Source organism: Mytilus trossulus, chromosome 7 (genome assembly GCF_036588685.1).
Source record: "Mytilus trossulus isolate FHL-02 chromosome 7, PNRI_Mtr1.1.1.hap1, whole genome shotgun sequence".
In the NCBI taxonomy this organism is placed as follows: Eukaryota; Metazoa; Mollusca; class Bivalvia; order Mytilida; family Mytilidae; genus Mytilus; species Mytilus trossulus.
In genome coordinates, this window is record NC_086379.1 from 39,658,235 (window position 1) to 39,671,900 (window position 13,666).

Sequence of the window (13,666 nt, forward strand, 5' to 3'; positions counted from 1 at the left end):
AATACAAATTTTTGATAGACTAAACATTTCTAGTTATTGACATTCCAGAATGATTTGAGTTCATTACATTTCTGATCTAACAACACACAAATTCAAATGTTCAAAGAATTACAACTTTTTTTTTTAAGAAAGTATGAAGAAATTGATAAAATCACCAAATCAAATGTCAACAAATATGTGTGTTTTCCTCGTTCAAAGAAAATTGGTACCATAAAAAAATTGATGAACCTACAGGAACCATGGACAATTTTCATTGTTAACTGATGTTTTTGCTTATAAATAAAAAGTAAAAAACTGTTCCAATAAAACTCTCACTCAAAAAAAAAGTCTCTCGACATTTTCACTCCAACAAAAATAATACCAAAACTTTGAATACATGTATGAAATTGAGGTCTTGTTATCGCTGAAATATTTTTCTTTCATACCAAGATTGATTTTTTTCCCCAACTATGAAGTAAATCTGTAAAAACACAAAGTTTTTTTTACTGAATTCATGAATAAACGAATAGTCAATGAATACATTTCAACAATTGTTTATAATTATAACAATGATGACACCCTAGTCCAAATCTACGACAGATTCAACTTTTTCCACTTTCGGAGACTGCACTGATTCTGTTGATGTTTGCATAGGTTCTTCTTCTCCTCCTCCTAGTAAACTATTTAGTAAATTACCTGTCATATAGAAAAAGACAGATTGTGTTTAATTAAGACTTGTTGTTTCATATAAAGGAAAATCATAATTTAGGTAGCACTCCACAGTTAGAAAATAAAATTAACAAGAATGTGTCCAAACTACACGGATGCCCCACTCGCACTATCATTGTTCAATGGACCATGAAATTGGATAAAAAATATAATTATGCATTAAAATTAGAAAGATAATATCATAGGGAACATGTGTACTAAGTTTCAAGTTGATTGGACTTCAACTTCATCAAAAACTACCTTGACCAAAAACTTTAATCTGAAACATGCACTTTCATTTTCTATGTTCAGTGGACCGTGAAAGTGGGGTCAAAAGTTTAATTTGGCTTTACAATTTGAAAGATCATATCATAAGGAACATGTGTACTAAGTTTCAAGTTGATTTGACTTCAACTTCATCAAAAACTACCTTGACCAAAAACTTTAACCTGAAGCGGGACAGACGGATGAACGAACAGACAAACAGACGAACGAACAGACAGACAAACGAACGCACAGACCAGGAAACATAATGCCCCCCTACTATCCTAGGTGGGGCATAAAAATGAGCCCCAAAATGTTTTATCATCTCCTATTCCTGGATTTTGAATACATTAACCTAACTGCTTGTGTTGTACATTTGCATATGTATGTAATCATTTTCTTCCATAGATTTGATTTTCAAAAGTTCAAAGGGTGAAAATTAATTCCTTTTATGTGTATCCATGGCAACATTTTGCATTTATTTACCATAAAATATTGCAAAAAGGGGGGTGAACATGTCACATATCCCCCCAAAATTTGGATCAAACTAGAATTTCAATGCCTTTGAGTGATACCTTTTTAGAAACTGTTTTCATAAATCTTCCTAATGATCAAATAAAAAATGGGTGTCTTTCGCCTCATTTTTTTGTAACATCCAATCACAAAGTTCGTGCGATAAAAAGTTGGAAAAAAACAATACAATAATTGCCGGACCAATGTATGGTAGGGACATGCAAATACGGACTGTCATACAGAAAACAGCCTATATTACAAACATTACATAACCTTTATGTTCATATAAACCCAATACAAAGGCTATTTTAATACTCAGCTATCAAAAAATGAATTTTATTGCACACTAGCTCTCATATTTGAAAAATCCACAGGCACCAAAATGCGAAACTACACACCCAACTGTGGAGAGCTACCTTAATATGATTTAATAGCATAACAAGAGCAATTATTTTAAGTAGATGCCTGGGATGCACTTTTTTTAAGACCCTGACCACTATTAATCCCATCCAAATTTTAAGGTAAACGCTAAATAGTCTTTAGTAACAAAATAATTTTCAAAATTTTTGTCCTATCATTGGTTATAAGCTGTCTCTCCATCTATCATACAATATACATTTCATACTATGCTTTCTAATAAAAACATTTTGTGTTAACAATTATCTATAAATCTAAATATTCAATTTAAAACCTTTGTTATATTATAATTTTTACTTACCAAACATGCCCTGGTTGCTTTTCCTTGGTGGTGGCAATCCAAAGAATAATTGACCAATTTTATCTAAATACTGAAAATAAAAAATAATACCATGAAAATTTAATCCCACAAGGTATCACAAGGTTGTTTTATCATTTGATTTCTAATGACAATTCCAAATAAACATTACCATATTTTTTCCTGAATTAAAGTTTGTCATTGCAATGAAAGTTTTGATATATTATGCAAGTTTATTCAATTGTTTGCTATCTGAGAGGAGTTTGCATGCTTATATTTTAATCTTTTTCTCTCCTTTTCTAATTTTGGGGAATATGTGTAGAACTGCCTTCAAACATTTGTACAGCAACCTACAAATATAACAAACAAGCACTCAGCTCTATATTTATTTTGACATCAAGCTGGTGTATTATTTAGTGAATGCATATGATCTCTTGAAAAATCTTAAGTGCAAGAAAACATAGTAAATCTCAATATCAAAGCTAACATTCTTGATATATATAAAACTAACATTAATAAAGAAGCAAGAACTATGCAAAAATGTTCATCATTCATTTTCCATTTATATACATGTAGTATTAAATGTCTACTTGATCAACTTGTACATAAATGTTTTTATATTTTTTCAAAACTAATGTTTACCTCTTTATAACTTGGATCTCTCTTGATAGAAGACTCATATTTATCACAGAGAATAGAAAACACTGTTACCTTACCCCTGAAATAAAACAAAAATATTAAGATGTGTATCTATTTCTACTACTGTTTTCTTTAATTTCATTTTACAATATTTCAATAATAAGAAACAATGAAAAAGAAGGAGTAAGTAAAAATATTTATAGAATAACTTATCTAAGAATTCAAATAGAGAAAAATATTCAACGAGTGACCGAACAACACATTAATTCACGAATGCTCATAGGGCATGAGTTAATTATCAGTGTTGTTCCATCACGATATTTGAATTCTTTAATTCTTTATTAATTAGTTATTCTTTTTATTACATAAGCAAATGGCTTTTTTCATGAAATTAATTTAGAAAGTGTAAGGAACTATATTTTTACCCTATGCATTCACAATTTGTTTTGATCTGACGTTATCGACGTCTTGACAACGCTTATTATTGTATGACGTCAGAGAGTGAAACAACTATGTTTATTTCACATGTGAAATTATCATTTTTTTATTTAACTAGGAAATTTTAAATGCATGTAATGTTCCCTACAGGACATTAATCAACTAACTACCATCTGATGTCATTCTGAAAATCATCTAAAAAAATCAAAATAAATATCAAAAAACTTCCTTCATTAAACATCTTTATGCTCAATATGGACATACATCTAGATGCACTGAGACATGTAAATAATCAGGAACTAATATGATCTAATTTCACTTTATACAATTAGATTTTCTATAAACAAAACAATATATGTTTTTTTCACATTTCCATTTCTTACCCCTCTAATGCTAATAATAGAAACCATACAAAGTTCAGTAAAGGCAGTAAATAGGGAGGCCCCTTACACACTCCTGGGTGCTGTTTTGTATAATTGGTAAACACTATCAGAGCAGTATCTTTATTCTGTAGACATAAATATCTGGAAATAATATAAAATATTATATAAAATAATGCATTAAATTATCATGAACATGTAAATTCTTAAACTACATTTTTAGTTTTATGCAACCCCAGAAGGTATCTATCTATTAACTGAAACCATGTGTCTTCTCTCCGTATTTTCTGATACATTGCTGTAACTTACAGTATTGCATTATATATGCTTCAAGGAGGATACAGGGTCTAAATGGTGTTTCATGCTCAACTACATTTTGTGAGAGATTGCCTTATATTAATCTACAATTTGTGTATATATAATAAGCCTGATATCAACTTATTCGTGTCCAAGTTATTTCCCTTGGAAGGTATAAAAAGATGATTTCCTTATAAGGCATCCAAAATTGAACCATGTGATACAATCAACTCTGATAAAATATCTTTACTAGGTTGAAGTGATAAATTAAGGCCTAAAGAAATTTAAATGAAAATTGTTCAGGAAAAAACTTTTTTCAAGTCTAGCACTCTATATAACAAGTTAAATGTGGCTGATTGATGGAGGAATTTGTGAACTTAGAGCTCCAACATGCTGTAAAAGGGAAGTAACTCTTGCTCAAATTTGTTTCAATCAAAACCTATCTATTTGTGTAAATATTTTTTTCTAAACTGTAAATAATTACATGAAGGCCATTCAATGTTTTGTGTCAGCTTCTTACTGGTCATCCTTAATGTTACTGTTTATCAGTTATACCATGATTTGTTTGTATACAATTGGAAGAATGAAATATTTAATTGATCTAAATGTTAAAATGGCCGAATTTTGTATGGAAAATTAATTAAATAATTTAGGACACCATTGATGCAAATCTAAATGCAGTAGTTAGTTTTTTTACCCATTAAAGAGGATAGATTAGTTATTATTGATAGATTAGAGTTTGTGATTTATGTAAGAAAGAAAAATTGGGTGATGAATTTCATTATATATTTAACTGTACCTTCTTCAATGTGGAAGGAATACAGTTTTTACCTGCAGAGATATGTTAAGTAAAAACTTCATTAGTTTCTAAGAGTTAAGGAATAATAAGAATAAATTCATACTTGTTGGCTTATCCAAGTTCTGTCAGCTTATAATGTTATTATTCAAGTGATATATTCTGTATATGTACAAATATTTTTTTTTTTCTTGCATTATCTTTTTTATATTGTTTGTTTGAATTATCATGGCTTTACCGCTTATGTTAGACCTCTAAATATCAACATTTTTAAAGTTTCTGTTCATGGAAATGTTTTTTTTTTAAATCAGTAAATAATTCAGGCCAGCCTTTTAGATGAATGTCAAGAAATAAAATATATGCTGAAAGTGGTGTTAAACAGCAAATAATCAATCGACCAATCTATAGGTATCACATGATCAGAAACTAGTCTTAAACCATTACAGGTTGAAACTTAGTAAAAACATACTGTAAAACTGCTTGTGCTATGAACATGTCAACTTCTGAAGAGTATCCATGGTTGACATGGAATTCTACCAACATCAAGGCACAATTATCACCGTCAGCGGAATGGATAAAATGGTATCTGGCCTGAGAATAATTCTTGTCTGAAAGAATAAAATAATTCCATAACTTTAAGGGAAAAAGAGCAAATACATAGCAATCTTCATGATGAACTGTTAAATCTACAGGACTAAAGCTCAATTTTTGAAAATTTTTAATTAGATTCTGTTGGCCTGCAGATATGATTTTTACAGGCCTGAGAGCAATTTTACAAGCCTGGGCTGTCTGGGCTGCCACTCAGCGTGAAGACTGAGTCAGTGTTCCAGCAAGGATTCCAAAAGGGCAGGGTGCCAATCCTGAAAAAGGGCATTTAACGCGCGAAATGATAATATGTAAAGGGCATATTTTAATAAAAGATATTAATCAAACATTGTGTTTATTCGTTGAATCACAGGTTATACAAGTACAACATCATTAGCCCATATAGAACTCTATCTTTCTACTTTTTAGGCTGAAAAACTTGTCAAGCAGCTTGTCACATAAGTTTTTTTATCATTGCTTGGCACAGTTGTAGCAGTATGTTTTTAAAGGTGACCTGTTTCATTTTGTTTCTATAGTCTGCCAGATTTTACAAGTTTCACCTTTCTACCCCTGCTGTGCTTAATGACAATACAGCACAAAACAGCTGTGCTCAGTAATTGCACAATTTTAGGATATATAGCAACAGTGAAAAATTGTATCAAAAAATAAAGAATACAGAAAAAGATGACCAAGGCACCCTACCAACAATGCTACTAAGACCCTCTTTAACTTTTCCCATAACTCAAAATAATTACCTAAACATATATATTCTTAAGCAAGAAGTATATAGACATATTTAAGAATATGTAAATGGGTTACTCAATGCTAGAGAAAAAAATCAGATTGAGTTATCTTTCTTTATTCGGGTGTGCTCCTTCTTTGGAGGATTATAAACAGTACGTAAATAGGATCACAATATGGCGGCCCATTTTGTTATTTTTGTATCAAAAATGAAGGCAGATAATGACAAATACGTCTGAATTTTCTATTTATTTCACGGAAAACAAGTTTAACAATGTCTTCAATGAGTTTATTATGGTTTTCAACTTTCTGTCATTACGTTTCCTCCATGAAACTACGGTAAACATCGCAAATTGTGCCCAAGTTGTTGTACACACATTTCTTCAAAGATAATTGCCGACTGACCGATTCTATTGAATGAATTAATGTTGATGATCACTAATGACCCATCCGATAAACGGATTACCTATAACAACAGATTATGACACCAGTTGTAACCGTTGATTAGCTTGGGGTCGTAAACAAAGTCATAAACTTTCCCCCAGGTAAAATTTAGTCATTAGCGTATCATATCAATACGAACAAATTAATATACAATCGATCTTCAAAAAAGGCAGGGCGCCCTGGAAACTGTAAAAAGGGCACAGGGCGCCACTCGGGAAAGGGCGGGCGCCGCACCCTCTGAAAACGGCCTAGCTGGAACACTGTGAGTCATAGTATTTCATTTTATATTGTTGCTTCATGTTGTTTCAGTTATTAATATGAGCTCCTTGAAAGTATGACTGATTGCAGAAGAAAAGAATTTGGGATAATGTTGGTTTTTACTGTATGTCCTATACGGTAGATGTTTGCATTCTGATTTATGACCCTGTCATTTATTATCTATGGAATATACAGAGTTGTTTCAAAATAAATCACAACACAAGCATTTGAAGCATTTCATATTTTTTCTGACCATGTTAATAATTGTAGTATTCAATAACATACATATATTACATCAATATGATCAAATATGTGTCACAATTGACAAAATACAAAAAAATCAGATATCCACAAAAAAAATCAGAATAAAAAAAAAAAAAAATTATTACATATGTTTTCTAATAGTGTTTTCTATAATATTTACCCTTCCAAAAAGCAAGACCAAATTTTTGATGTAGATCTGGATGTCCACGTTTGTGTTGACTAACATTCATTGACCATCGAATTGCAGCTATCATAAAATTATGTTTTTCTGCTGAATCAGCATTTAACAGATTAAATATCTGTAGAACTTTATCTGAAATATAAAAAGAATATTGTGTTTACATTTGTTAATGCTAGATTGATTGTGTTTACTATCATGATGAAAACATATAGTAGCCATGGTGTTGTTTGGGATAAAATACCTTTTAAATCAAATCATTTATGTTGACACATACCTGTTAATCAAGTGCAACTTTTCTCTCCTTTTTTGCAAAGGTTGTAACAAGACTCAAACACTGGTGTGGCGGTTTAAAAATGATTGCATAAGGTGGGAGGATGTTTGAAGGCTTTTTAGAGGTGAATGGTTTTAATTTCCAGAAGTATATGGATTTTAAAATCTGATTGTTTTGTTCATTGTTGAAGGCAGTATGAAGACCTGTAGCTGATAACTTCCTTTGTTCTTTGGTAGTTTGGAGAATAGATGTCTCATATCACTATTGGATTATGTGCATGCTGATGTTGCATTTCAATGTATATCTGTTGTTTTGCTTAACAATGTAAGTGCACTCATCTTTTTGGCTTTACTGAAAATAGGTTTCTAAAGTAGCAATTGCATGTAGAACAGCCGTTGCCAAACTTGAGATATTTACTTAAGAATTTGAAAAATTATGTACGATTCTTTATACATGTTGACACATTTACATGATATAAGCTAATTATTACACTTGCATATATATATGAAGTTCATGTCACAAGAAGGTTTCATATTAAATAAAATTTAAAAAATAAAATACTCCCACCCGCCCCATTTTTTTCAAAACTTTGGATGAAAATCTACTTAATTTTAATTTTTGGCTTAACAATGTAAGTGCACTCATCTGTTTGGTTTTACAGTCAGAGAGTCAATATTTATATTTACCTATTGTATCATCTGTCACTTGCTGTGTAGAAGTATTCAACAATTCTATCATCAACATAGCTAAATCAGCTCCACTTGAATGCTATGCAAGTAACAAAATGTAAGATATGGATTAAATATAAAAATAAAAAGAATAAAAAAGAGAGCCCCAAAAAATGTTTTTGATAACACATGCATATGTGTGTTATTATAATACAACACAACATTACCTCAAATAAGACTAATCAGTATCATGAGTATGTTTCTATTCTCATATATATAGAATCAGAACAAAATGTAGAATAAATCATTCCCTAGATCTGTAATAAAGATATTCAATATATTCCTTTGATATTGTTTCTCTTTTTTAATGCATATTTTTTGTAGGTTTCTTGTTGAATATGATCATTCCAAAAAGAAGGTAGTGTAATATACAGTAAGTCTGACTTTTAGAAACCTGCCTCATTTGCTTTAATTTTTGTCAGCTTGTCTTTTTTCTATAAAATACATGACACAAATAAATGCTTGTTAACTCCACCCAAACTTTACCTGGTTATGTTGAAGTAAGGTAACTGCTCCATTGTATATAAGGTTCAATGCCTCTGTGTATTTTTTCTGTCCATTGTATCTGAAAATACATCAATAAGAAACTTAGAAAGTAAAATTCATAATTAGAAATTAAGTTCATTTTTTTTTTAACTGGAATGGATAAATGTTTTAAATTCTTGAAGGTGTCTTTCATACTACTAAGAAACATTGTGGACCTTCAAGATGAATAATCTTCCTTTTCAACTCTACATGTATGTATTTTTTTAAATGAAAATAGTAAATTAATGAGACTTAAAAATACAGTATATATACCAATACACATAATTAACAGCGCCTGGTGATGTTTCATAGCCTGACTGGTTTCGGTCCAAAAAGGACCTTCATCAGAGGCAGAATGGTGGATTAATATAATGTTTGCACCCTATTTATAAAGATATGGTAACCGACGGTTGAGATAACCAGCGGTTGAGTTAACCAGCAGTTCAGATTTAACTGGCGGTTGAGTTAACCAGCGGTTGAGATTTAACCTGCGGATCAAGGTTATCCAGTGGAGGAATTTGATATCTCAACAAGTTCAATTATCCTTACAGTGAAAAATCTGGTGGTATTTTCCATGGTTACAGTTCTATATTTAGCTAATGTACATGTTACAGTAAACTTTTTTTTATGTTCTGGTAAACATTTTGACATTATACAGTACGGGTAGGGACTTATTTTTATGGATGTCTTAATCCGTCTAGTCGGATATGAATAATCGGACATTTTTATGGTAGGTAGTATGGTCATTAATCAACAAATCCAGGTGTGATTGGCAATATATTTGTCCTTTCATCTTAATCCGTGCTGCTAGAATTACGGTTCACTGATTTCAGAATCAGGTTACCTGTAATTTTAACCTCTCAGTCACTTTATTGATTACATCGTTTTTGACATAAAATATTTTTACAGGTGAAGTACTGGAGAAAACTTTGTTTTAATAAAAATAGCCTATTTTTTTAATTATGGTTTTTATATTTCAACTGCTATTTATTTTCTAACAGTCAGAGCTCAGACATAAACAAGTCTATTTTTGTTTTTGACTTAAATAAGTCGAAACATGTATTTATTATAAAAATGTAGTTTCAATTTTAGACTTATCTAAGTCAGAAAATGACAGCTTGTTTAGGTCTATTTATGTTGGTGAAAAAACTTAATGTTATTTTGTGGCCAAACTACACCACCTATGACAGCAAAAACCTGTATGAGAGTTCACAAGGACTTGAGCTATCTATATTTAATTATCTGATTGAACATCCTTACTAAACACAGATGTTTTACCTCATTAAGTGTGATTCCAGGTGGTTGCATTGTAAGGTTAATTAACATTATCTCCGATTTTTTAGACTCTCATTCATATTTTTCTTTAGAAGACAAAGCATTGGCTTTCAATGTTGTCATTATTTGATTTAGATGCATGACCTCCTTATAAATATGCGTGGGTCTTGAAGTTAACAAATTTTGATCACTTATCGACCTGTAGGAGTCGATATTTGCAACTTTTTGATTCTGGTCAATTATTTCTTGTTTAACCATATTGGACTTATTCAAGTCGTATTTTGTCTTACATTAAAGGGAGACAAATCCTAAAACTTACAAATTTAGACCTCTATGGGTCAAAAGCAGATTCAGACTTGTTTATGTCTGAGCTCTGACTGTCTAATTTGTGATCATTTGTTCCTCAAAATATCCTCTTTTATGTTCCTTGTTGTTTTTTTGTGTATCTGTTTCTTATTTGTTTGCATAAAATTTCAAACATAAATATTTTTACATGTATTCTATTTCTGGAAGCTCACGGTTATTTTTGTTTTACTCGTAAATCAATTAGCAGAATGCTGTCTCCAGGGTTAGTTTGACGCGGCCACATGCAAAATATTTCTATAATATGTACGCGGGAATATGTATTTAATTTTCAGTCTGTGTTGGGTCAGTTCCGAGATATAAAAAATAATTACAGTGAGCAAAACTTGTATATTATTTAGTAGCTTGCTGATTCTTTGTAGTTTTTAATTTTTACTGTAAACAATTTATTGTCCGAAACTTCAAAGTTGGAGATGTATCAATAAAATATAACGCAAATGATAACACTAGAAGTAGATATTGATTCTTCACGGACATAAGTTTATTTTAAGATTTCCGTGTTTGTTCATTATGCTAAATTTATATAATTGATCTGCATTTGAGGGTAGGGGGTAAAAAGGGTCTGGATCTCGAAATCCCGGGCTTAAAAACACGAAGTCCCAAGGTCCCGAATTTAAATAAATCAAAATCCCGACATCGCGAAAAAAAGAATTCCCAGATCCTGAAAGTGTTAATCCCGAAATCCGAATTTAAATTAATTGCGTAATATTAATTTACGCACAATCCATGTAAAAAATGAAACTTGTATGTAATATATTTTTAACAGCAATTTGTTAAGAAAAATTTGCCGTGAAAAGATAATTCCATGATAAACATTTTAGTGATCAACGGCGTGTGCACGTGGTTGAACTTTAACTTGACTCCACTCACAATATTATTGAATGCTAATAAAAGATGTTAAAGATCGATTTTGTCCACTGCACGAGATTCTTATATGGCGGGAAATGTCGTAACAGTAAACTCAGGTGACCTTACTGAACGACCGTGAGAAAATCCATTCATGATTAAATTTGATGTGGAATGATTGACAGTATTGTGCGTTAGTTTTGAGGCTCTTGATAGATTGACCAGAATAGAAATTTAATCGATTTACATACATGTTAAATCAAAACAAGATTTAGTCTTCTTTAACTTTTTTTTGTTTTATTTTTATCAGTCATTTCCCGGATTCCCATTTAAATATTCTACTTTGGAGAACTCCTTTAAACTTCGGACAACATCGATTTAAAAATTCTTACGGACTGTGCGAGCTATAGAATGACTAGAAGTACGACGAAAAAGTAAAGACAGCTGATCATGAATAGTACGGTTAGCCTTCAACCCCATTGGGGTATAAATGTGCATTTATTCAATAAACTATGTAAGGTTAAATTTTGATTTTCGTGTATCGATTCGTAAAATATATTTATAATAAAAACACCGGCGATTTTCAGAAAAGAGTCGACTGAGATATGAAAATAGAAAGGCAATATCTCGATTGTCAACAATTTTTTGTTAAATAAAAAATAGGAATCGAAATATGATCACGGCGTTATAAATATTGTATTTAAAGAAACCAATTGTTTGACTTTCAAAGAGATTAACGGGAAATATGTCAAAATAGAAAGCACGAGTGATCTGTCTGACCAAAATGTTTTACTTGCGAGAAATGATTGACAGGTGTGAATTGATGTAGAGGCTCCGACGGGGAAAGTTGTATCATAAGGAAAATAACTTTTTCACAATGCCTATACATATTTTATAAATACGATATGTTGGCCTCATACTTAAAATTGTGTTTCTAATAATAACATATAAAGGAACAGGACGTTAAAAGGGGGAAATAATATAACCATCAATGAAAACTCGTATAATTTACGGGATTGATGTCTCAACAATTTGATTTAAACTTCGATTGAAAACAGTCTTGGTTGTTATTAGGCTTATTATTTTGAATTAGATGAAATATTTACGGTTTACAAATACAAATACAAATGCAAATACAAAATAGTTTATTGGCACAAATCTATTATAATAATTGGCAACACAATATATTGTTAAAAATCGTCTTTATTTCATTTTCAAATTATAAAAAAAAAATCCCACATTCATGATATTTAATTTTAATTTTAATTCTAAATATTTAATTTTTAATTTAAATTCTTATATTTAATTTTAATTTCAATTCTTTCTCTTTGAATACAAAACAATATTTTACATTTATCTATTCTCCATAAATACAATTATATCTGTACAGGTAAAATTTAATTCTAATCAAGCTGGTACAGATTGATTTACGACCTTCCACTTGGATATTGCACAGCAGGTGTTTATTACTCTGGGACAACTGTCCGACCAGTCTGACATCTAGACGGATTAAGGCTTCCATAAAAATAAGTCCCTACCTGTACTGTACCGTAATCATGTGACCTAATGATATAACCATATTTGGGCTTTAGCATTGGATAAAGGGTGTTTTAATAATTTAAGAAGTACATGGTAATCATTTAGTCTTGATCTTTGGCTTCTGATACACCTAAATATCAAGTCTTGGATTAGTATTTCATGGTAGTCATATGATCTTGATATTTGGCTTATGATACACCTAAATATAAAATCTGAACCGCTAGTTAACTCAACCGCCAGTTAAATCAGTTATTGAAAAGAAAACTTAACAAAAAATCAGTCATAGGATGTTGGGAAAACTTTAAATAATTAAATTATGTATTCTTAGTACTCCTTTATTGATACTTTTTAACCATGTAAATGCATGATAAAATCAAATATTATTAAATGCCGAATTGACTTTAAATAGGTGCCGATTTGACTAGATGCAGATTTAACCAGGTGCCAATTTGACTTTTTCTATGGGTGCCGAATTGACCAGGTGCCGGTTTGACTAGTATACCCTCATAGACCAGTTTACAATCTATAAAACAAGATTCCTGACCCCTGTGACGGTGTACGACCTTTTCTTGCAAGATGTTTATTATTATTATCATAAACTCATATCGAATTTAGACCTGTTTTTTATATGAATTCTGAAATCATACAGGATGCCGAATATTATGAATATTGGCAAATTATTGGGAATCCCCTAATCCAAATAAAAATAAAAATTTCAGTTGCACATATGTTCCGTTTCTTAGCTGGACGGGTATACTTTCAGCACATGTGCCTATTTACTTTTCTGTACCTGAAATACAGAGTTCGATACATTTGATGTGCTTCGTAAAAATTGCCGGCGTCCACACATGATTGACATTTTCTTAGAACTCTGTCAACACCACCGTTTCTAGAAGCTGCCATTTTTTTACTCTTCG

The 13,666-nt window shown here is 30.9% G+C and overlaps 1 protein-coding gene across 1 annotated transcript; it reads right to left on the reverse strand.

Moving 5' to 3' along the window:
* Positions 1-243: 243 nt before the first annotated feature.
* Positions 244-13,660, reverse strand: LOC134725064 (Golgi to ER traffic protein 4 homolog). The gene is made up of 9 exons (XM_063588564.1): positions 13,540-13,660; positions 8,688-8,766; positions 8,160-8,241; positions 7,182-7,334; positions 5,199-5,337; positions 3,640-3,780; positions 2,822-2,897; positions 2,183-2,252; positions 244-675 (listed from the first exon to the last, which is right to left on the reverse strand). The coding sequence occupies exons 1-9, from the start codon at positions 13,650-13,652 to the stop codon at positions 560-562; spliced, it is 969 nt and encodes a 322-aa protein (XP_063444634.1). The 5' UTR covers positions 13,653-13,660; the 3' UTR covers positions 244-559.
* Between the last annotated feature and the right edge of the window lie 6 nt (positions 13,661-13,666).